This window comes from Phocoena sinus, chromosome 17, assembly GCF_008692025.1.
Source record: "Phocoena sinus isolate mPhoSin1 chromosome 17, mPhoSin1.pri, whole genome shotgun sequence".
Taxonomy (NCBI): Eukaryota; Metazoa; Chordata; class Mammalia; order Artiodactyla; family Phocoenidae; genus Phocoena; species Phocoena sinus.
Genome location: NC_045779.1, coordinates 12764060 through 12787590, shown reverse-complemented (window position 1 = coordinate 12787590; position 23531 = coordinate 12764060). Strand labels below are relative to the sequence as shown.

At 43.4% G+C, this 23531-nt stretch overlaps 2 protein-coding genes across 3 annotated transcripts in view; one reads left to right on the top strand and one right to left on the bottom strand.

Moving 5' to 3' along the window:
* Nucleotides 1–19308, top strand: part of ARFGEF1 (ADP ribosylation factor guanine nucleotide exchange factor 1) — a 140394-nt gene extending 121086 nt beyond the window's left edge. Inside the window, exons 30-39 of one of the 2 annotated variants that reach the window (XR_004346396.1) lie at nucleotides 960–1089; nucleotides 2651–2786; nucleotides 2869–3007; nucleotides 3612–3684; nucleotides 7860–7992; nucleotides 11897–11983; nucleotides 13416–13584; nucleotides 14627–14765; nucleotides 16061–16178; nucleotides 17854–19308. Coding sequence is in view for 1 of the 2 variants with exons in the window: in XM_032609498.1 (XP_032465389.1) it covers nucleotides 960–1089; nucleotides 2651–2786; nucleotides 2869–3007; nucleotides 3612–3684; nucleotides 7860–7992; nucleotides 11844–11983; nucleotides 13416–13584; nucleotides 14627–14765; nucleotides 16061–16178; nucleotides 17854–18018 (1342 nt within the window). In the remaining variant the exon portion in view is untranslated. Of the gene's footprint in view, nucleotides 1–959; nucleotides 1090–2650; nucleotides 2787–2868; nucleotides 3008–3611; nucleotides 3685–7859; nucleotides 7993–11843; nucleotides 11984–13415; nucleotides 13585–14626; nucleotides 14766–16060; nucleotides 16179–17853 lie in introns of both variants that reach the window. The other variant, XM_032609498.1, reaches the window with a different exon arrangement.
* Nucleotides 19309–20409: 1101 nt separating this feature from the next.
* CSPP1 (centrosome and spindle pole associated protein 1) overlaps nucleotides 20410–23531 on the bottom strand; it is a 116401-nt gene continuing 113279 nt past the window's right edge. The window contains 2 exon segments of the mRNA XM_032609506.1: nucleotides 20410–21287; nucleotides 23142–23280. Coding sequence (XP_032465397.1) covers nucleotides 21079–21287; nucleotides 23142–23280 — 348 coding nt within the window. The 3' untranslated portion in view covers nucleotides 20410–21078.

The following is a 23531-nucleotide window of genomic DNA, read 5'->3' as shown; positions in this document are numbered from 1 at the left end:
ACTGAACTACCATAATGTTATTTTACACATCTGTTGAACAAGTACTTGTTTAGAGCCTACTATGTATCAGGCATGTACTAGGCCCAGGGGGTAGCATAGCAGCAAATGAACTAGACCACGTACCAGTCCTTATGGAGTGTTTCAAAGGAAATTCTGTTCTGGCTTACTGTCAGACTTTTCGAAATATAAACCTTTTCTAAGTGGAAGGGTACCTATATTTTACTAGAAGAAATTAATGTATGGAGAAAAGATCAAGCTTTTTAATGTTTACATGAAGGCATTATTTCAAGAAAGGTAATAAGGAATCAGAAGGCACTTTTGAGTTTTAGTTTTAACACTTATTCAAAAGAGAAGAATGGGATATTAAAGCAGTTTATTTGTTCAAGGAACGCTTAACTGTGTGCCCCTGTGTGAGAGGTGCGGCTCTGGCCTGGGATACAGCAGGAAGCAGACACCCTGCCCACACTGGTGTCTTAGTGGATTAGTTTGATAAATCCTTCAGTTTGAGGATATTATATGAACAATTAGAGTGTTAACTAAAAATTCCTGTAGCTCTTTGAAAAAGATTTTCCAAAATCTAATTTTATTTGTTCTTAGACTGAGTTCCATGGCCACAGTGCCACAAAATGAATATTCACCCAAATGATGATCTTTCTCAATCTATAATTCCATTTACATTTTTTAAATGCTGGAATGATGGGGTGGGCGTGGAAGAAAAGTAGAAGAAAAAATTTTCAGGCCAAGGCCTTTGGAATTTTTTCCTAAATGATGCATCCTAAAGAAACCTGTTTTACAACCTAAATTTTTTAAAGCCCAGTATCCTGTTAGTTTAAAACCAGTTTTAAACTTTGTTTTCAGTAACTTTGTGCACTAACTCTAAAAACTATTTTAGGAGGGGGATACTAATGTGGTATGCTTTTTTGTATTATAGCTTTCCTAATTACATTTTATCATTTTAGGGGTTTAACAGTAATGTTCGAAATAATGAAAACTTACGGCCACACTTATGAAAAACACTGGTGGCAGGATTTATTTAGAATTGTTTTCAGAATCTTCGACAACATGAAGTTGCCAGAACAGCAGACAGAGGTGAGAGAACGTGAGCTTTTCATTTAACACAGTGACGTCAGAAGGTTCTTTTCTTCCCTAATACATCTTAGTATTTCAGATTTAAGCACAGTGAACAGAAAAAAATCCTAGAAATTTTTTCTTTAAGGCATTATAATATAGTAGTAAGTCTTTATAAACAATGCAGTTTGGGGATAGAAGTGAGTTAATGAACTGGGTTTTGTTTTCAGTGTTTCTGTTGAACTTCCAGTGTCTTTTCCTCATTTTAATGTTGTCACAAGTAAAACATCAGTAGCCCTCCTTAGTATTCGTAGGGCTTCTTACTCTGAATTGGAGAAGGAACGCATGCTTATTTATTTATTTATTTCAAAGTCTCTTACTACAGTCCAGTTACAGTATGTGTTTCAGTAAGTGTGGGAAAGAACATCAGGTCTCCGTGTTTTGTCCCATATAGTGTATTAAATGCAAATTTGGGGCCTCTCTGACCTGCACAAAATTTTATTTTAGATCTACAGGTAGACTCTTAAAACATTTTATAAAGTGGACTAAGTAGACATATGTTTATGCCCTGGCACAAAACCATATATAAAAATTAGTCCAGGGCTTCCCTGGTGGTGCAGTGGTTGAGAGTCCGCCTGCCAATGCAGGGGACACGGGTTCGTGCCCTGGTCCGGGAAGATCCCACATGCCGCGGAGCGGCTGGGCCCGTGAGCCATGGCTGCTGAGCCTGTGCGTCCGGAGCCTGTGCTTCACAACGGGAGAGGCCACAACGGTGAGAGGCCCACGTACCACAAAAAAAAAAAATTAGTCCAGATTAGTCCATTTGAGAAAAATAAAGAAATTACTTACACTCCCCCCCCACCTTATTGGGGGGCTGTGTGGGGTCTTTGTTGCTGCGCGGGCTTTCTCTAAGTATGACAAGTGGGGACTGCTCCTCGCTGCTGTGTGCGGGCTTCTCTTGTTGTGGAGCACCAGCTCTAGGTGCGTAGGCTCCAGTAGTTGTGATGTGTGGGCTCAGTCGTTGTGGCTCACGGGCTCTAGAATGCAGGCTCAGTCGTTGTGGCGCACGGGCTTACTTGCTCCACAGCACGTGGGATCTTCCTGAACCAGGGCTCGAACCCGTGTCCCCTGCATTGGCAGGCGGATTCTTAACGACTGCACCACCAGGGAAGTCCCCTACTTACACCCATTTTATTTTAAACCTATGCTAACCCACTTGGATAAATTCTTATCATTGCCTTCCTCTATTTTTCTTCCACATTCTATCCTATTCTGGAGCAAGACCAACTGTTGTTATTAGTGTCAGTTGTTTGAAAAGTCATAGCGTTAATAGCCAGACAATGCAGTGACGGGTTTTTTTTAATAAAACAGTGCAGAAAATAGTTATTTTATATGCAGATGGTTATGGGATAATGAAGAGAAATAGATCAGATATAAAGTTGAGGTGAATGTCACATTCAAGGAGCTAAGTGCTCTGAAAGGAACCTACAGGCTTACGTTTTAAATATGCAAACATATTTCTTTGAAATTCTAGTAGTTGATGAATGGCCTGACCTTCATTTAATGACCGTCTCCCCTGTAGAAAGCTGAGTGGATGACAACGACATGTAATCATGCGCTTTATGCTATCTGCGATGTGTTCACCCAGTATTTAGAAGTACTCAGTGATGTACTTTTGGATGACATTTTTGCCCAGCTCTACTGGTGTGTGCAGCAAGGTAGGTCTGTACCAGATAAGTGACACAACGTGTTAAATGTGACCCTGGTAATACACAAATGAATTGCTCTTTTCTTTTCTAGACAATGAGCAGTTAGCACGATCTGGTACGAACTGCTTAGAGAATGTTGTTATTCTGAATGGTGAAAAATTTACCCTAGAAATCTGGGATAAAACTTGTAACTGCACACTGGACATCTTCAAAACCACAATTCCACATGCGTAAGAAGATTTTATACAACTTTATATTTGTATATTGAATGATGGACATAAAAGGTTTGATAGTAATTTCTCATAACAGAAATCCTTTTTAAAATATCTCAGTGTTCTTTGAATTTGTGTTTATTGCAAATCAGACTCCTATAAAACCATAACAAATAACATGAATTAAATTTTTTATATACCCAAACTTTTAGTCTGATCATTTAAAATTTGGGTCATAATGAAGTGATTTAATAAGATTTTATTCATCCAGATTAAACCAAGCAGAGGTTCTGAATTGAAAAAAAGAAAATCTCAGCATTTGTTTTAGTTACTGTAAATGTAATAATCTAAGGAAAATTTATTGTATTTTGTATTACAATATTGTAAATACTGTATTTTACGGTTAATTATCATCTTTTTCTAAGGGATACGTTTGGAATTGAATTGTAGTGGAGTTTTTACTGATTGGGAAATTAAGACATAGTCTTGCTAAATGACTTGATGGCACCTGGATCATTTGTAGGACACCTTGAACTTGCTTCCCAGCTCGTTTCATTTCAAAACACGTTGGATGCGGTGTGGTGCACACTCTCATGACTGGTGTGATTTTGGTGTTTTAAAGGCTCTTGACCTGGCGTCCTGCTTCTGGAGAAGCTGCTCCTACACCTCCGTCTCCTGTGAGTGAAAAACAGCTGGTAAGTTTTAACAAATAAAGCATATATTAAATTACTTAACTATTTGTGGTAAGTATTCTACCATGGGGCAGATTCTTTTATATGAGCCCAGCTCTTTTAAAAAGATGTCGTAAAATATAGATGGTCTTGAGACAGAGTAAAATGATTCTGAGAGCGCAAGAGGCAGGTACCAGTTTACATAAGGATTTATATACCAAGCTGAAGATATTATTGGATGTTATTTTATTTAAACTTTCAACTTTGGTATAATTTCACCTTAGAGAAAAGTTACAAAAGCAGTTTAAAGAATTCCGATAGACCCTTCACGCAGCTTATTTGTTTCCTAGATCTGCCGTAACAAATTACTACAAGCTTAGTGGCTTAAAACATCAGAAATTCATTCTGTCACGGCTCTGGAGGCCAGAGGTCCAAACTCAAGGCATCACCAGGGCCACATTCCCTCCCAGGGTGTTAAGGGAGAACCCTTCTTTGCTTCCTCTAGCTTCTAGTGGCTGCTGACAGCCCCTGGCCTTCTTGGCTTGTACACACATCCCTCCATCTTAACGTAGCTGTGTAAAGCCAAATCTCTCCCTCCTTTCTCCTTTAAGGACACTAGTCATTAGATTTAGGGTCCTCCCCAAATTCAAAATGATCTCATCTCAAGATCCTTAACTTTAAAGACTCTGTTTCCATGTAGCCTTCACAAGTACCAAAGGTTAGGACTTGGACTTACCTTTTTGAGGCCACTGTTTAACCCATTATCTACCCTCTGGTACCCCAAAATTCACGTCTGTCTTTCGGGCAAAGTCATTTATGCCATCCCAACATCCCCGGAGTCTCAACTTAGTGTATCATCAACACCAAGTCCAAAACGTCATGTAAATATCATCTTATCAAAAGTCCCAAATCTCATCGTCTGAGTCATCTAAATCAAGTATGTGGTCTATTCTGGAGCAAAATTTCTCTCTATTTGTGGACCTGTGAACCTGTAGAACAGATTGACTGCTGCAAAATACAGTGGTGGGCAAGCATAGGGTAAACATTCTCATTCCAGGAGGGAAGCTTGGAAGGAGTAAAAGGGTCACTGTTCCTAATCAAGTTCAAAACCCAGGAGGACAAATTCGTATGTTTCAAGGCCTGAGGGTAATTTCTGTAGCTTGGTGCCCTGCCCTGCCCTCCGGGCCCATGGCTTCTCCCTCGGGTGCTTCAGCTTTGCCCTCTGAACCACTCCTCACTTACAAGTTTCACTTTCCACCCAGTAGTACAACACAATTCAGCCAAGGTTTCTGCAACTTATGATAAGGATCACCATCCTTCCAGCAGCCAATAACACGTTCCTGATTTCCTTCTGAGATCTCAACAGAAACACCTTTTTTTTCTTTTTTCAAATAAAGTTATTTATTTATGTATTTATTTTGGCTGCGTGGGTCTTAGTTGCTGTGCGTGGTCTCTCTCTAGTTGCGTTGAGCAGGGGCTACTCTTCACTGCGGTGCACAGGTTTCACATTGCACTGGCTTCTCTTGTCACGGAGCACAGGCTCTAGGCACGTGGGCTTCAGTAGTTATGGAGTGCAGGCTCAGTAGTTGTGGCTCACGGGTTCTAGAGCGCAGGCTTAGTAGTTGTGGCACACAGGCTTAATTGCTCTGCAGCATGTGGGATCTTCCTGGACCAGGGCTCGAACCTGTGTCCCCTGCATTGGCAGGTGGATTCTTAACCACTGCGCCACCAGGGAAGCCCCAGAAGCATCTTTAATGTTCATATTTCTATCAGTGTTCTAGTCGTGACCATATGTGTGTGTGTGTGTGTGTGTGTGTGTGTGTGTGTGTGTGTGTGTGTGTCTATTCTTTAGGATGATAGAAGCTTTCTCTACCAGGCATTTCACTTCCTTCTGAATCCTCACCAGAATTGAGTTTAACATCCATATTTCTACCAACAGTCTCTTCAGGTCAGTTTAGGTTTTTTTCTATTGTACGCCTCAAAACTTTTCTAGCCTCTACCATTACCCAATTCCAAAGCCATTTCCACATTTTTAGGTCTTTGTTATGGCCGCACCCACTTCATGGTACCAAAATCTGTATCAGTGTTCTTCAGTTCCAGAGAAATGGAGCCAGTAGGAGATAACCTACACCTATGTGTGTCCATATTTATCTATACGTGTGTGTGTAATATATGTATGTATATGTATCCCTATGTGTTTTTTCCCCTTAATTTCAAGGAATTGGCTTAAGCAGGTGTGGGGGCTGGCAAGGTTGAAATGTGTAGGGCAGGTGGACAGGCTGGAAACTCTTGGGCAGCTGTAGTCCACAGGCAGAACTTCTTCGGGGAAATGTCAGTTTTGCCCTTGAGGCCTTTTAACTCATGGGATGAGACTTGACCCATATTATTGAGGATAATCTCCTTTACTTACAATCATAACTGTAAATGTTCACCACATCCACAAAATACCTTCACAAAGACACTTGAAATAGTGTTTAATTGAATAACTGGTTACTATAGCCCAGCCAAATTGATGCATGAAACTGACCTTCACAGCAGGTTTCTCGAAGTGTTATCACTGTTTGCTTTCTCATTTCCACCCTCCCTCTTCTTCTCTCACTCTCCCACCTCCCTACATACATTTTTCTGGATTCTTTGAAAATAATTTGAAAACAACACACCCTTTTTTCCCTAAAATGTTTATAGTGTGTTTTCTATAAAATAAATAAATATATATAGTCACGGTGCAGTTAACAAAATAGGGAATTACTATTGAAACAATACTGTAATCTGGCTTTATTCAGATTTCTGCTGTTTTCCCACTAATGTTACTGAATTTTAAACCCAGGAAGCCAGAGGTAGCAAATCTATGCCCACGGACCTGATCTGTCCCCCACAGCCTTTTAATTTCTTAACTAATCGTCAGTGGCTAAAACTTAGGTCTCACAGAAGAGCACCACTCTGAACGTGTCTTGAGAACTGTGACGTCTGGCACGTCGGGCCCGCATTGCTCCATGACGCTGATCCACCGGCGTTGTTCGTTCATCACAGACTCCCCGCTTGTGGCGTCCTGTTTCCAGCCCAGGATGAACTTGCTCTCATTTTTGTTTTTCTTAGGTTTGGCGCACTCCCTGCTTGCTCTGTGGGCTTTTGTTTTTGCTCCCTCTGCTGTACAGTGTAGTAGTTTGCAGGGTGGGCTGTGATGCCAGACCCCAGAGCAAATCATGGCTCTGCACTGACTAGCTCTGCAGCCTCAGCAAATTACTTAACCTCATGTTAAAGTGAGTCTTGCGGTGGGAGGTAGATCTGGTGCTGCACATGAAGTCGTCAGAACAGCGTGTGCCGGGGGGCGCGCTCGGCGACTCCGCTTGCTGCTGGGCCGAGGCGGTGGGCCCAGTGGTGCCCCTCGAGGCTGCTCAGTCTCTTCCTTGGCTCCATCCGGGAGCTGCAGCTGCCCTGGCTCTGCATCTGGTCTCCTGCTGGAACCAAGTAAAGCTGAAAGAGTAGTAACGTCAGCTACCATATATCGTCTGACACCTCTAGTGTCAAAGGCTTGTTAAGTGTTAAGGATTTACTGCCAAATCCTTAACAACCTGCAAGGAAAGTGTCATCTCCATTTTCAGATTTCAGATCAGAAAACCTCGGCTCCAGAAGATCCATTGCTTTCCCAAAGGTGACACATAGCTGGAGCCGGGTTCTGGAGTGGTTCTGTTGGACTTGAACCTCAGCTTCTCTCCATGCTCTGCTCTCCTAGTTGGTCACCTTCTCACTGACCTTTCTGGTTGTTGGTTTCTTGGTTGACAACATCCTTCCCTAAATGCACCCCTACAAAGCTCTCCTGGGCACAGCCTACACAAAGCTCGCAGAAACCCCTTCCCACCATGTGTGTTTCTGTTTCGATTTCATGACAGTTCATGGATATTGCTGACAAGTTTTTCCACAGAGTGAAGCTTATTAGCATTTCTCTCTGTTGCTGTTGGGTAGTGTCAGGCTTGATCTCAGTGAGGGTCAGAAAGGAAGCTTTTCTCTAAAAGATTATCAGCTCTTATCCATGTGCAGGTAATATGAAATAACTTACCCAGTATGTCCAGAATTGGAGTGTGTACAATGTGATTTTCATAGGGACACGACGTAATTTTTTAAAAAACAGTGTAATAGAAGCTATTTTCATCGTTAAGCTTTATTCATTGTACTTAAAATGAATTTTTTTACTTTATTAGGATACGATATCACAGAAATCTGTAGATATTCATGATTCTATTCAGCCAAGATCTGCAGATAATAGACAGCAAGCTCCACCGGCTTCTGTCTCTACTGTGAATGAAGAAGTCAGCAAAGTTAAACCCACAGCAAGTGAGTTATTTCTCTTGATAAAAATAAATTGTATATTTTGTTTTATGTAGGCAAGATATGAAAGTTTTGCTTTTACTTTTATTAACAAACACATACTGTAATTGTGTGGTCACTTCCTTACTGTGTTTGCTCCAACTTGGACATCCCCCGGCAGATGGTCAGGAACTCTGCTGACACCTACAAGACCAGTTTTTTTCTGCAGTGCTTTCAGCTGCTGTTTGTTTGAAGCACGTGGGTCTTGAGAGGAGAGAGGGAGTGGCCAGCCCTCTGAGCACTCCGCTGCCCCCAGCCTCTGTCTCCTCTGCCCCTCCCCTCCCCCTCCCCTTCTGTAGTTCTTTTCACAAAGAAGGGGAATCCCTTCTGATTTTTACTAAATTGGTTCACAGAGGAAAGAGGACCTCCTCCCTAGAGGAAAATAGGACAACTTCAATTGCCTTTTAAATTGAGGAGAAATTCACATAACAAAAGTAACCGTTTTTTTTTAAAGGGAACAGTTTGGTGGCATCTAGTGGATTCCCCATGTTGTGCAGTCACCACTTCTATCTGGTTCCAAAACATTCACCCCAAAAGAAACCCCATAACCGTTATGCTGTTGCCCCCTCTTCTCCTCTTGCCCAGCCCCTAGCAACCTCCAGTCTGCTTTCTGTGTCTATGGAGTTGTACATTCTGCACATTTCATATAAATGGAATCATACAGTGTGACTTTTTATGTCTGGCTTTTATTTAGTATAATGTTTTCAAGGTACATCCACAGTGTAAAATGGATCAGTAGTTCATTCCTTTTTATAGCTAATTGTCCTGTGTATGGATATACCACATTTTGTTGATCCTTTTACCTGCTGGTGGACATTTGGGTTTGTCGCCCCTTTTAGTTATAACGAATAATGCTACTGTGGATCTCCGTGTACAGGTGTTGTTTGATTACCTGTTTTTAATTCTTTTGGGTGTATACATGGGAGCGGACTTGCTGGGTCATAAGATAATTCTGTGAGGAGCCCCTAAAATGTGTTCTGCAGTGGCTGCACCATTTTGTATTCCTACCAGCAATTCCATTTTTTCCACATCCTCACAGACGTTTCCTCACAGACATTTCTGTTTTCTTTTTCTTTTTAATAATAGCCATTCTAGTGGGTATAAAGTGTTGTCTCATTGTGGTTTTACTCTGCATTTCCCTAATGATTAAATGATGTTGAGTATTTTTTCATGTGCTTATTGGCCATTTGCATATCTCCTTTAGAGAAATATTCATGTCCTTTGCTTATTTTTAATTGGGTTGTTTGTGTTTTTGTTGTTAGTTGTTAAGAGCTTCTTATGTACTCTGGATGCTACACCCATGTCAGATACATGATTTGCAAATATTTATATTCTCCCATTCTGAAGGTCATCTTTTTACTTCTTACTGATAATAATTCTGTGATGTACAAAAGTTTAAATTTCGATGAAGTTCAGTTTATCTGTTGTTGCTTGTGCTTTGGTGTCATAGTTAGGAATCCATAGCCGAAGCTAAGGTCATGGAGGTTCTCCCCAGGCTTTTCTTCTAAGAGCCTTATACTTGTAGCTCGTACATTTAGGTAATCGATCCCTTTTCAGTTAATTTTTTTCAGGGAATTTTTATTAATCCTAGGTGTTTACATTTGTTTTTGAGGGACAACAGATTTGGTGTCCTCCTTGAAAGGAGCCTCCAGCTTCAGTCACCGTGTCTTGCTTCTTAGAAGGGAGATAGGTGGTGATGAGCGGCCTGTTTTCATTTTTCATTCCTGGGCTCTGGAGCACAGCTGTTAGGGTCCCTCACAGCTTTGGTCTGCCCTGGAAGGTGCCGTGAGGACATGGCTTTATCTCTCCCTCAGCCCCAAGACTGAACTTACATATGCTTTGCTTTTTAAGGGAAGGACATAGTCGGCAAGTTTTTACTTGCCTGATCTGGGAACATCCCTCGAACGGAGTGAAGAGCGCTGCTCCCCTCCCCTTCTGACCTGAGGGCTCGCATTTCCTTCCTTGTGCCACCCCCTCAAGGTCCTTGAGGAAGAGTTCACCGCGTCCCACGAGCCCTTCCCTTCGCTCAGGGGACATTGTGGTTGCTGTGCCTGTGGGGAGGTGTCGCCGTGACCCTGTGCGAGGGGCAGCTGCCTCGTTCCCTCTTCATGCGCAGAAACCACCGCTGCCCCGCCCAGTGCCCGCTGTCCCCCTTGTTCGTCCTTGCTCAGCTCTGCCCCCGTCCTTTGGTGACCCAGTGAAATGGTCGCCTAATATGACCCTTGGCACTGTCAACCCTTGTGAACGAAATTTGTTCAAATAGGTACTGTGTCCCCCAGACATGCAGTTGGTCGTTGCTGATGAGACCAAGTTCCTCCTGAAGTTCTGAAAGGACCCCGGGAGGCATGGAGAGCTCTGAGCTCCCCAGCCGACAGCTCTGAATGCCCGCCCAGCTGACACTGGAGCTGATGAGGGCGCGTCTCCTTAGGTGCCAGCCCCTCCCAAGTGTCCCCTCGAGTCCAGGCGCGCTGCCAGGATGCCCTGCCCCCGGGACTGGGGGGTGTCTTGGATTTCTTATATTCTTTGACTTGAGATCTGGTACTAAGAACTAAATGTTAAGTACATCAGCATTTCTGAAAACTCTCTGGAAAGGAGTCGTTATGACCTAAATAAGAATAAATTTAAGCAAGTTGTTTTGCTGTCTCCCCCAAATCCCTAAAACCTGAATTTAACTTGTAGAAATTGGGGAATTCCCTGGAAGTCCAGTGGTTAGGACTTGGCGCTTTCACTGCCGTGGCCCGGGTTCAGTCCCTGGTCGGGAAATTAAGATCCCGCACGGCCCAAAACGAAACAAAACAAAACAAAAAAACTAACTTCTTGAAATTGGTGCCAGAAAAGGGAGTTTTTAATAATAGAAAAGTGGGAAAAAACTGAAGGACTGTCCAGTCAGTTGTCCAGTGCCGGAGCCGCTGCCCTGAGGCCGATGGACAGGCAGCGCCCTCGCCGTGGGCGGCTGTGCAGGTCCCCAAGAGCCACGCTGAGAACCGACCTTGGGGCTGGGCCAGCGCCGCTTGGTCTCGCAGCTCCTCAGCTGTTGAGTCGTCGTTCTGAACCTTGCATTTATTTCTACGTCTGCTTACCCGGTGGCCAGTGAAGTGGAAACCCTTCCGTGATCATGTCTCTCCTTAAGGAAACGGCCCATCGAGCGCAGTCGTTCAGGCAGGGACGCAGTGCCTGCGCACCGGTTACTTCCAGTGTGCTTACCTTTATGGTCACGCACTTAGCGGAACTCTTCATAGACTTCTGTGCTTACGAATCCCTTTGGAAACATGGGGTCATTTTAGCTACAGCTACCCACCTGGATCCAAAGAAAACGTGTGCTCTGGTTGACCCACAGTATCGTCCCAGTGGTCAGAATTCTTGTCTGCCCCTCGCTTCCTGCCTCACAGATCTAGTTCCCGTTGTCTGCTTCTGGTTGAGGTTTTTATATTACCTCTAGTTAAAGGTCAAACTTGGGTTTACAGTAAATGCTATTAAAATTGTAGCTTTTAATCCATTTGATACATTTTATTGAGGAATAATCTAAGTCTTATCTTAAAATTTGTAGTGGAAACTTCTTGAACATATTCACTGCTCTAAGTCATTTTGAATATTTTTGTTTACCTAAAAAGGTAATTTTCTAAGGCTTTTCTAAATATCGATTAAATGAAGCTTTTACTGAGTAGTGCTTATGTGCGGAAGCAGGCTACCTTCAGTGTGATGTGTGCAGGTTACCTTCATACGTGTTAATGTTTCCTTAGCATTGTAATGTCGTAGAAATTATAAAGGATTCAAAATAATTTTTGTTTGCATGTGCATTGGGGTGGGTTTCCTCACAGAATTTCCAGAACAAAAATTGTTTGCCGCCCTGTTGATTAAATGTGTTGTGCAGCTGGAACTCATCCAGACCATCGACAGCATCGTGTTCTTTCCTGCCACAAGTAAGAAGGAGGACGCGGAAAACTTAGCCGCAGCGCAGGTGAGCGGGTGCGAGGGCCACTGCTTGTTGTTGAATGGGGAGCTAGCGCCACAGTCTGGGCTTCAGAGCAGAGGTCAAGCTAGAGATCACAGCCACATAGATGTCCTTTTAAACCGTGGGACTGACAAAGTGGACAGAGCCGGGAGGAGGGTCAGGGACCGAGCCTGAGGGCCTCTGTGGTTTAGCGCTCCAGGTGATGAGGCAGGTTCTTGTCCTCTTGCCTAAAGACAAGAGCCAGGGATGCCGGGGGAGACCGGGAGACAGTGCTGCCCTGCAAGTCAGGTGAGGAGGGTGTTCTGAGAAGAAGGGTGTGATCAGCCCTGTCGAGTTCCGTAGAGCAGGTGAGAAGCCACCCGACAGTTGCCCTAGAGAATTGCTCCAGCAATTTGGTGGACTTTGGTTGACCTTGACGTTGTGTTTAATTGTAATGTTGATACAAAAGCATTATTAAAATGGGTACAAGAGAAGAGAGGAATTGCAGACGGCAGATATCCATGAGTCTGTCAAGGAGTTCTGCTGTTAAGAGAGGGTACAGAGAAATGGACTAATCGCGGGGGGAGGATGAGGGGCTCAAGAGAAGGGTTCGCTTTGTTTTGTCACTAAGGTTGGCAGTATGGCAGCCTGGAAAACTCTCCTCCGGGAGAGAGAGAGAGAGACAGTGCAGAAGAGGGAGGGACAGTTGCTAGAGCATCTTTCAGAGCGAATGGAGGGGCACCTGGCGCAGAGTCCTGGGGGCACCTGGAATAAGAAGCACAGACAGTTCGCGATGGTAACAGGAGGGCACGCAAAGCGGGTGGGTTAGAAAGTCTCGGCAGGTTGGTCTGTCTGGTGGCTGTGGGAGATTCTTCTGTTTTCTCACTGAGATAGGAAGCAAAGTCATCTACCAGGTGAGGCTGGGAAGAAAGTTTTAGGTCCTTGAGAGAAGAGAAAAACACCAGTGAGGCGTGCAGCAGAGTGGGCTGGGGGGCGTGGAGGCATTGCAGGGCAGCACCCGGAGCCCCTGGATCTAAAGGGAAAGCCCGCCCTTCTCCAGCCGTGCGTATTGTGCGGTACAACGGAGGAGGCGGCTTTGCCAGCCAGTTACTAAAAAGAGGAGGTGAGGGGTTTATGCACGAGAATATTTATACTCACAGTCCCTGGCCTCAAACTGGTGAAGAGAAGCGAGGACGTGGGGAGGGCGAGGAGCGGGCCGGGGTCCGGTCCGGTGGGTGCAGAGCTCTGGGGTCAGGAACTGTGGGGAGGGAGCTGAAGACATCGGAGGCGACTAGGATGCACAGATGAAGCTTCTGGAAATTTAATAGCACTTCCTGTTGAGGCAGCACAGATTAAGTTCTGTGGCTTGCTCATAAACGGGTCTTCGGGGAGCCCTGAGTTCTAAATTCACTGATCTCTGTGACTGGGTGCGTGTGCTGCGGTGGTTTGTTTCCCGAAGAGAGACGCCGTGGACTTTGACGTTCGAGTTGATACTCAGGACCAAGGAATGTATCGCTTTCTAACATCGCAACAACTCTTCAAGCTGCTGGACTGCTTGTTGGAGTCACACAGATTTGCAAAAGCATTTAACTCCAACAATGACCAGAGGACGGCTCTGTGGAAGGCGGGTAAGCTGTGGATGGGGTCCCCTGCCTGCCCAGTGAACCGCGCCACCGTACCACAGGCCTTTCTCTGGTTTATAAAAAGCCAGATAGCTGCCTGGGTAGATGGGTCTCCCCTGTGTTTAGCCAAACTGTTACTCCACTGATTTTCAAACTGTCTTTCATCTTGTTTACCCAGTCTGGGCCTTCCTGTCGACACCGGCTGCATGCTACAAGCTGCCCTTTCCTGAGGCCAGACCTCAGAAGGGAAGCGCAGGGCTTTGAAGTGGGAGGTAGATTTGTTTTTGAACAAGTTGGAAATTTTAAGTAAAAAACAAGCTTTATAATAATTTTACTGACATAGCTAATTTTTTATTTAAGAAATAGTTACTTGGTACCTATTAGGTGCAAAACGGTGCCAGAGAGTGAGAGGCTGCAGAACATGCAGAAAAAAGAAGGAAGCTACCCTTCCTTGAACAGCGAACTCTTCTGACAGTTTTGGTGCCTTACATTTGCGTGATTTATCTTATGCCCAGTGTCTCTCTAGCTCCTCATTAAACCCACCCAGGCTTTGTTCATTCTCCTCCGTTCACAACCTCACTTCTGTAAGGAGTAGTCTATACTTATCTTTTCCCCTTTATTCAACCCAAGTTGCGGCCACCGTTCAGCTGGGACTGTTCCTGCCAAGGTCACCAGGCTCTTCACTTCCCCAGGCCCTCTCCGGGCTGCTCACCTTTGGCCCATTCTCCCCATTGCCGGGGTGTAGCCTGCGCAGGGTGCCCGGAGCTGAAGTGTGTCTCGTTTGAAGAGTTGTGCCTTCCCAGGCAAAGCTGTTCTGTATCTCGGGTCCCCAGCTTGAGGGGAGGGAGTTCTAAACCCAAAAGTACCTGACTAGGCACCTCCCCCACCCCCCGCACAGGTATCAGCGCCTTCTCCGTGTGACCCTGTCCCCGTGGAGGGCGCGAGACCTGGGCGCCACAGCTGGACGCACATGGGCTCCACGCAGGCTGTTTTGCCTCCACGAGAGATGCGTCTCCTCCCGCTAACACGGCCCTTCCCCCTTCTGCAGGCTTCAAGGGCAAATCCAAACCCAACCTTCTGAAGCAGGAGACGAGCAGCCTGGCCTGCGGGCTGCGCATCCTCTTCCGGATGTACATGGATGAGAGCCGGGCGAGCGCCTGGGAGGAGGTCCAGGAGAGGCTTTTAAAGTAAGACTCGGGGCTGGGTTCCTGGCTTTGGCCCACGCGGCTCGGTTCAGAGCAGGAAGGGCCACGCAGTGTGTGTGGGGCGGGGATGGGGATGGACACACAACACCGAGTCCACAGCCCTGCCCGGCTTGGGGCCTGAGGAGGAGATTGTGGAACTTAAACACAGTCTTACAGACAAACGTGCTCTCACACAGTTGGTGAGATGCAAGCAAATTACGTCTGTTTTTGCTGCTACAGGACAAAGGAGCAAGTTCTATGTCTTAAAATTTTCAAATGCTGTAATTTTTAGGCTTTTTTTCATGCCATAGATAGCTCCATTTTTACAAACCAGTCCATCTGTGAAAGTGAAAACCTTCCTGCCTGCATTTAGTTTGAAAAAGTGTGTGGAGTTTCTATTGGTGTTCTGTTTGCACTCCATTTTTACTTCATGACATGTTAAGATTCTGTCCTTTAAAATTTAAATTCACACTAAGAATGAAACATGCCATTCAGAAGGGATACTGCTGTTTACATTGTGTTTTTATTTATTTATTTATTTTTGGCTGCGTTGGGTCTTCGCTGCTGCGTGAGGGCTTTCTCTGGTTGCAGGGAGCAGGGGCTACTCTTTGTTGCGGTGCGCGGGCTTCTCATTGCGGTGGCTTCTCCTGCTGCGGAGCTCGGGCTGTAGACGCACGGACTTCAGTAGTTGTGGCTCACGGGCTCTAGAGCGCAGGCTCAGTAGTTGTGGATCGCGGGCTTAGTTGCTCCATGGCATGTGGGATCTTCCCGGACCAGGGCTCAAACCCGTGTCCCCTGCATTGGCAGGCAGACTCTTAGCCACTACGCCACCAGGGAAGCCCCTACATTGTATTTTTGTGTCTTCTTGGGGGAATAGATGTTCTCAGAGACCAATTAAATTCATTTTAGAACGCCAAGCGGTCACCTGGGCTCTGTTTCCCCATCTTGTTGATGAGACTCTTAAGGCCCAGAAGCGTCCCGGTCACCATGCAGGAGGGGAAGGGTCACCCCAGGTTTCAGCCCAGGTCTCCTGATGCCAAGCCTGTATGCGCTCCTGCACGGTGGCTTTGCATTCAGTGAAACTTGGAAACTGTGTTTCCTGGTAAGCTGCAGCGGCTTCTTCTGATACCTTTATTTGGCAAACGTGTAAATGTTTATGTGGACACTCCAGTTAATGTAAACACAAGGCGTCTGGCAGGTTCCTAAGAGCCACTGCCCTCCTCGTCTCAGTTGTTCTCTGTGAACGTCATACCAGCAGGTGTGTGAGCACACGTGACAGGGAACCTTTTCTGTTCCAGTGTCTGCAGAGAAGCCCTGAGTTACTTCCTTACCCTAACATCGGAAAGTCATCGGGAAGCCTGGACTAACTTACTGCTTTTGTTTCTAACTAAAGTCCTGAAGATCAGCGACAATAGGGTAAGTACAGCACTCCGAGCCTCACTGGCATCCGGGCTGCGGCCCCTGCTGCTCGCACCTCACTGGCGCTCCCCGCTCCTTCCTCACCCTGCCATGTTCTCCAGTCAGTGATTCTGTAGGGGTTCAGTAGGGGAGGGATCCTAAAGATACCCTGACAAGCGACGGGTTCCCGCACATGGTCAACTCCCATCCTGCCCCCTGAAGTCTCTTCTGCCCCATTTTCAAAACTGCTGACCAGGGCTTCCCTGGTGGTGCAGTGGTTGAGGGTCCGCCTGCCAATGCAGGGGACCACGGGTTCGTGCCCCGGTCCGGGAAGATCCCACATGCCGTGGAGCGGCTTGGCCCGTGAGCCATGGCTGCTGAGCCTGCGCGTCCGGAGCCTGTGCTCCGCAACGGGAGAGGCCACAGCAGTGAGTGAGAGGCCTGCGTACCGAGAAAAAAAACAAACAAAAAGAAACAAACAAAAAAACCCTGCTGACCAGCCCTCCCTCCATCCGCCCCCAACCATGGCTGCGTCTGGGCCCCAGGCCTGTGCTCCAGGCTTCAGCCATTCCTTTGGCATTTTGATTGGTTCCATGCGGCCCAAAGCATCTAGTGAATGGGCCATAAACTCATTTAAGACTTTTAAGCCAGTAGAAATAAAGATGAAATATAAATGTATAGCTGTGTGTGTGTGTGTGTGTGTGTGTGTGTGTGTATGTATAATATATATATATTATATATATATATTTAGTTTTCAGAAATACGCATTTCACTCTTTAAAACATGTAGCAACTTTCAGCCCACTAAAATGGAAATGGGTTACTGTGATCCCTGAATAGATTTTAAAAATGCCTAGTCCGGCGGCCTGAATTTTGACACGTCAGGCCATGGTGGTGTTTGGGACCCCGTAGAGGCCATGTAATGCTACTCGGTGCCCCCCAGATAGCTGTCCCAAGCCGCGTGCTCTGTCCACGTGTGTGTCCCTCTGACCCGTGGGTCAGGTAAAGCTTGGAGAAATAACTTAAGGCACCAACAGCCAAGTGGCTGAGAAGGACTTCCAACCCATCTGCCTTATTCCACAGTTCGCTTTCTGACCACGGTGTGTCATTACTGCTTACTTGTAGCTTGTGGGGTGCAGAGAGCAGAAAAGGACAGAAAATAGGCAGACGACTAGTATTCAGAGGTTAAAGAACTACAGCAAAAATACAAAGTATCAGTTGAACTATAAATACAGAAGGTATAATCTTTGCCTGGAGACCTCATATTTTGTATTGCAGTATTAGGTAGAATTTTCCCTAAAAATTAAAATTTTATGTACCAAATAAAAGATGCAGTTTCAATACCCCATAGCTTATAAAAACTCAGCTGTGGTTCTTGCTTGGCTTCCTTCTTTTGCTTATTACCCCGGGAAAACAATGATAAATACTAAACGTTTGTCGTAAGTTTGTCAAGGAAATGTAATGGAAAATGTTTTTCAAAATAAGGATAGATAACCAAGTGACTAATGTATGTATTAAGTTTTGAACACTTCTCAATCTTTCAATTGCATGATCAGTAATCACTGCTTTATGCAGACGCGTCTCCGGTCTTCACCCATCAGGGCACTGCCCCCAAGTGGGTTGCCTCTCAAGGCACTTTGAGGTTCTGTGGTTTGCAGTGCAAGCACTACTAACAGAAATTCGTTTCCCCCCAGTTTAAAGCTCACGCATCATTCTACTACCCTCTCTTATGTGAAATTATGCAATTTGACTTGATTCCTGAACTTCGTGCTGTTCTTAGAAGATTTTTTCTGCGAATTGGAGTAGTTTTTCAGATATCACAACCACCTGAACAGGAACTTGGAACAAACAAGCAGTGATGGGAAGTTAATATTTTTCTGTTGGCGTTTACATCCCTCCGTTCTTCAAAAGGACCCCGGAGCTGAGGTTTCCTACCTGAAAAATGGTTTCTCTGAATTGCAGTGTCTAAGGGTTACTGATAAAGAAGCTTAGAACTTCAGCTCGAACCTGCAGTGCTCCAGTCCCTTTTTGTAACCTGATGGATTGTTTGTCGTGTTGGGTTCACGAGCTTTTTTTCCCACAGTGTCAGCTTATATGCTCACGTGTCCTTCCCTGTCCTCGGTGGCAGGGAGAGCCCCACATATTTCTGGCAGGTGTGGAAGTGAAACTTACCCAAAGAACTCTAGATGTAAAGATTTGAACTTCTGCAAGAAGTACAACTCAGGAGAGCTGTATTTTGAAGGATAAAATGTTTATAATTGGGGGTTGGGGGGAGAAGAAGAAATTATTGTTCGTGGTAAAAGATATTAAGCAACTATGGTATTCTTATTCTGAAGATTTTTGCACACTCAGGCTATCTGAGATACTGGTAATCATCCTTCTGTGAAAAATTGTACAGAGATGCAGGTCTGTAATATAAAAATCTTAAACATTATATAGTTCTTCCTGCACTGTTTTATTTTCTTTCTTTATTTTCTTATTCATTTGCTAAGTACCTATAATATTTTGTCAAATGCACTAAGCATCTGGGTTGAGCTTTTTGTCTTTTTTATTTTGTGGGGATTTTGGTTTTGCCCTTTTTAGGGGGTGATTACTTTGAGGGTTTAACAAGCCCAGAAGCTGTTGTGGCTGACACTTGTCATGATCAACAACAAAGAAAGTAGAAAATATCCCTGCTGACATAACCACCTGTAATACACTTCTCTTCGGGCTTTTAAAGATGAGCCATTAAAATAGAATGATCCTTCATGAACCGAAACTTGAATCACTGCAAAATGACTCTCGGTTGCTGTCACTTCCTTTTCTTTTCTTTTGGGTGGCGGGGCTTGATTTAGATTTTACTCTATGTACAGAATTTAATGTTGAATATATTAAAATAACAAATCTGGCATGGTTTGGGGAAGTTAGATTTACTGGAAATGTGTTCATACTGTGAATTGTGCTCTGATGGTTAAACAAAACGACAAGCTTGTCAAGCATTCCGTATTAACAGTGGATGTAGAAAATTTTTTCAGATGGATAAAATGTATATGGTACAGATGTAAAGTTTTCTATGTAAAAAAATTCTGTACAACTTTCTGTACAATATTGATTCTCATCTGGCATATTCTAATCAGGTTATAGGTCAATAAAGTTTTTGGATTATTTCATCAGTGCAATCAAAACCTGTGTAATCCACAGCCCCATGTTTCATTGACTTTTTTTTTTTTAATTAAAAGCCATGCAACCAGGGAAAGGATATTCTCATTCACAGCTACATGTAAATTCAATGATGCTCTTTAGTTCTGATAGTTTCTTTCCAGCTTCTGGCATTAGAGCCTCCCCCATATCCTGCTTTCTCAACTATAGGCTATTCATAATTTAATATTTTGTGTATTTATTAACCCAGAATAAGGCTGCACTATTTGAATCCTGAGAGAAGGAGCTAAAGTTGAAGTTAACTTCGGAGCACTTTACAGGCAGGGCTGCCATCGTGTGTCCTCGGAGTCCAAGTTGATGGTATGACAGCATGAAAAGGAAAATAGAACATGTCAAGACTATTTATTTTGATGCTTGTGTTAAAAAACAGGAGACGTGTTCAGTCTTTGCCGTAGCATCTCTTAGATCATGAGGAGTCACTGTGAACAGAGCATTTATAAGTGCACTACGTTTATTACCCCCAAGACACAGCCCTGCTCAAGCCCAGCTGGATGCTGCAGCCAGGAGCCACCGTGACCTTCTGGCCTCTGACGGTAAGTGTTTCAAATGACCTGGCGATTTGTTACTTTATGGTATCATATCAGGACTCTTCTCTAGCAGAGATGGAGGCTTTCATATTACTTTCAGATGAAGATATAAGAAGAAAAATCTTTAAGTAAAATAAATGATTCGATTATAAACATTAGCATGCAATTTACACGCAGCTGAAATTCAAAATATCAGAAGTTTCACCCTTGTGGTAGACCTATCTGATCTTGTGTCCCATTAATTACATCAGTGGAAACATGCAATCAGTGCCTGGGGGTGTTCTTAGCGGTCAGTCACACTGCTGGACTCTAAGAATTATTTCCAAGAATTTGAATTAGTCTTTACCTTTTTAAAGGCACCTCTTAGGGAGGGAGTGATTAGAAAAACTAACTCACCCAAGGGTCCACAGTGGCACAGCAAGGATTCCAATCCCCATCCTTTACCCCTGGGTGTTCCTGCCTCTCTTCAACTTCTAGAACACCTTGTCTAGAAACCTCAATTCCAGTTAAAATAAGAAATTGACATTTGTAATAAAAATAATTTATTTTTATCAATAAGTAGTTAAATCATATAAATAGCAAACATAATGCCTTCATTGGCACAAAAATAGAGGCAGAAAGATGTGACACTTAAGTGCATGGCTCACGGGAATATAATCATTAACAACTCCCATCATTTATACTGAATCAGTAGTTAATAAATGACATGGAAATAAGCACATTTGATTCTCTCATTACATAGCAACAGCTATAACCAGTATATTTACTAAATGAAAAATTATTCTGAATAGTGATAATAGCAAATGTACATATGACAAAGTATTCTGGCTTTACAGTACTGTTAAGACACTTGTGTTTTATTCACCTTATCTTACTGACAAGCAGAATTTTAAATAATGCACATACGGTAGTTGATTCCAAGAGCTCATTACCACCCTAATTTATGGCAAAATTTGTGCAAAAGTAATTCTATACAATTCTACATTATATAACTTAATAATCATGTCCTTTTATTTATGTACATATACATATATACATCATATATATATCATCATGGAAAAAAAATACACCTTATATACAGATGGAACATAAGTAACTGCCAAGTATGGGCCAAAAGTAGCACATATCATTAAGGTTCAGATTTCACATTCTTTTCACCTTAAAAGGCACTACTGGGTCCAGTACAGATTCATTTTAGCCGTGTGCAGTAGACAGGCCCTGCCAAGTGAAAGGACCTGGTCTTACAGGAACCTGCTGCTCCTGCCTCAGCTGCTCCGCCATGAATCGTTTCAGCGTTTCTGAGGTGCCCGGGCGGAGCCACAGCTCAGTTGCTACAGAGTTCGATCCGTCGTCACTCATGTGCTTCATGATGTCATCAGGGTCAACCAGTGAACTCTCATCATCTAATGGAGGCAAGAGAGACATGACTCAGGTAACACGGGCGGCAGGCAGGTCATGTGAACAGAAGTCTCCTGGAGTCTAACCCATTAGAGCTCTGTGCTTCTCCACAGTACTGTGTTCTACACTGTCCTGTTTTGTTCAGACCTCCTCCTTTTAGAGGTTGGAGAGCAAACCCAGGAACAGAAACAAAAAACGATCAACTGACCAAGGTGACTCCATGGTACTGGAAGCAGCACCCAAAGGGATTCAAGGATAGCAAAGGAGATGGCACCAAATGTTGACTGTAGAAGTGTCAGCAGTCTTACTCTGTGTCACCTGAGGGATGCCATGCAAAACTTTGTTTTTAATTTAGCAAGGTTTTGGAAATATTCCTAGCCTATTGAATATAACACTGCTTTGAGGAAATAAGGTCATTTTAGGAAAGCATTAGACGGGATGAAATTACGTCCATTCTTATACCTTATCTAAGAAGTTGCGTTTACTCCATTAAGAGATATAGCTCTTATGTTGCATTCTTTTAACTGGTTACACTCAACTTCTATATCTGTATTTTACTTATTAGATAATAATAAGAGGAAAATCTGTCTTCCTGTCCTGTGGTGTCAATTTCTTTATTTATTTACTTTTTAAAATTACATCTCCTGGTCTGTGAAAGATTACCTCAGCAAAGGGACATATGCACTCAATGTAATGAGTAATCAATCCACATCGTACCAAAAAGCTGCTGTTTGAAAGGACAATGTTAAAAAAAAAAAAAAAAAGTTTAGAAGTTGAAAGCCTTCTGAAAAAGAGGAGAGTCTTCAAATGGTCTGTTTTCTCTCAAGTATATATCCCTGTTAAATATTAATTCAACTTATTGGTTCTAAAAGAAATTGAGGAATAGGTAATTCTTAGTACAGATTAAAATGCCTTTTAGCCAAAAAGAAGGCATTCCTTTCACACTGTCCACAGTTTTCCAGATATGATATGAACAGTACTGCTCTGTCAGTTTACCATGTTTGCTGGTATTTGGTATGAAATTACCACCATCAGAATGCATGACAGCTTACTCCTAGAGACTGAATATAGTTTTAAATTAACAAATATTAAAGATTGGATCTAAAAAATATCTTAAGAAAATTGCTATTTGAAAATTATTGTTATGTAGCTTAACACAATAAAGAGAATTGTCCAAATAGACCACTCTGCTATTTGCTAACGCTAATTAATAAGGCTTATTACTGTAATATTGTCACATTATCCTAGTGGCCTAGGGCTGGCAGAGGAGCTCGCTCGTTAGTTGCCTCAGGAAGCATCCCGCCCGCCTGTGCTCAGTGATAAGCTTTAACCTGCTGTTCACCAAAGCAGTGAGAGACGGCAACGCCCAGCATGATGAGAAGACTATACTTTGACTTAAAGCAAAAAATATCTATTTTCTGTTTATATCTATGTACAGAAGGCCAAGTAAAAAGGTAAAAAGTTTTCTTTGTAGTACTACAGATTTATAATAGATGTGTTACACAAAGAACTCAAGGTTTTAAAGTTGACTTCTGATAATCTCTCACTTCAATAGGGAAGCGAGATGCCAATACTAATCAACATTTTCCCTGCTGAAAGCAAAGCCTGGATATATTTAATAGAAACTTATCTGTTTAGAATCCACTCAAAAAAGGGTACCCCCTCTGGTAGAAAGAATCTGATGCAAAATTAATCCTTCGTCCTGGTTTTGCTGAATAGCTACTGTGTTCTAGGCCCTACAACTCAAAGGCTTTCAAAACTCATTTCCTCTGTCCCTCAGCCATTAGTGAAAACTTCCATGAAGCAAGTTTAAGAGTTCTCACAGAATCTGCTGTTGGCTATTAAACTTGGCCATTTACCTGTATTAACAGGTTTATTCTGAAGTTCATTCAGTTTTCGCATTCGTTCCTTGTTTCTCATTCTAAGTTGATCGATATTTACACTGGATACAGATTTTAAAGAGAGACCATCTGGTGGTACGTTAGGATGACCGTTATCCTGTAATTAAGAAAAGAGAACTTAAGAAACGATCATTAATGTGAAATATGTTCAGAATAAACCAGTGAGTCAAAACATGTTCTTGCCCTTGATAAATGTATAGTGTGATGAACAAAATAAAACAAATGAAAATCTATAGCATTTATATTCTAACTCCTGATGTTTATCCATGCAGGCTTAGATGAAGGGTTAGCATTTGTGATAACATATAAATGCTGCCAGACTGGATAAAGGTGGGGAATTATAAAACA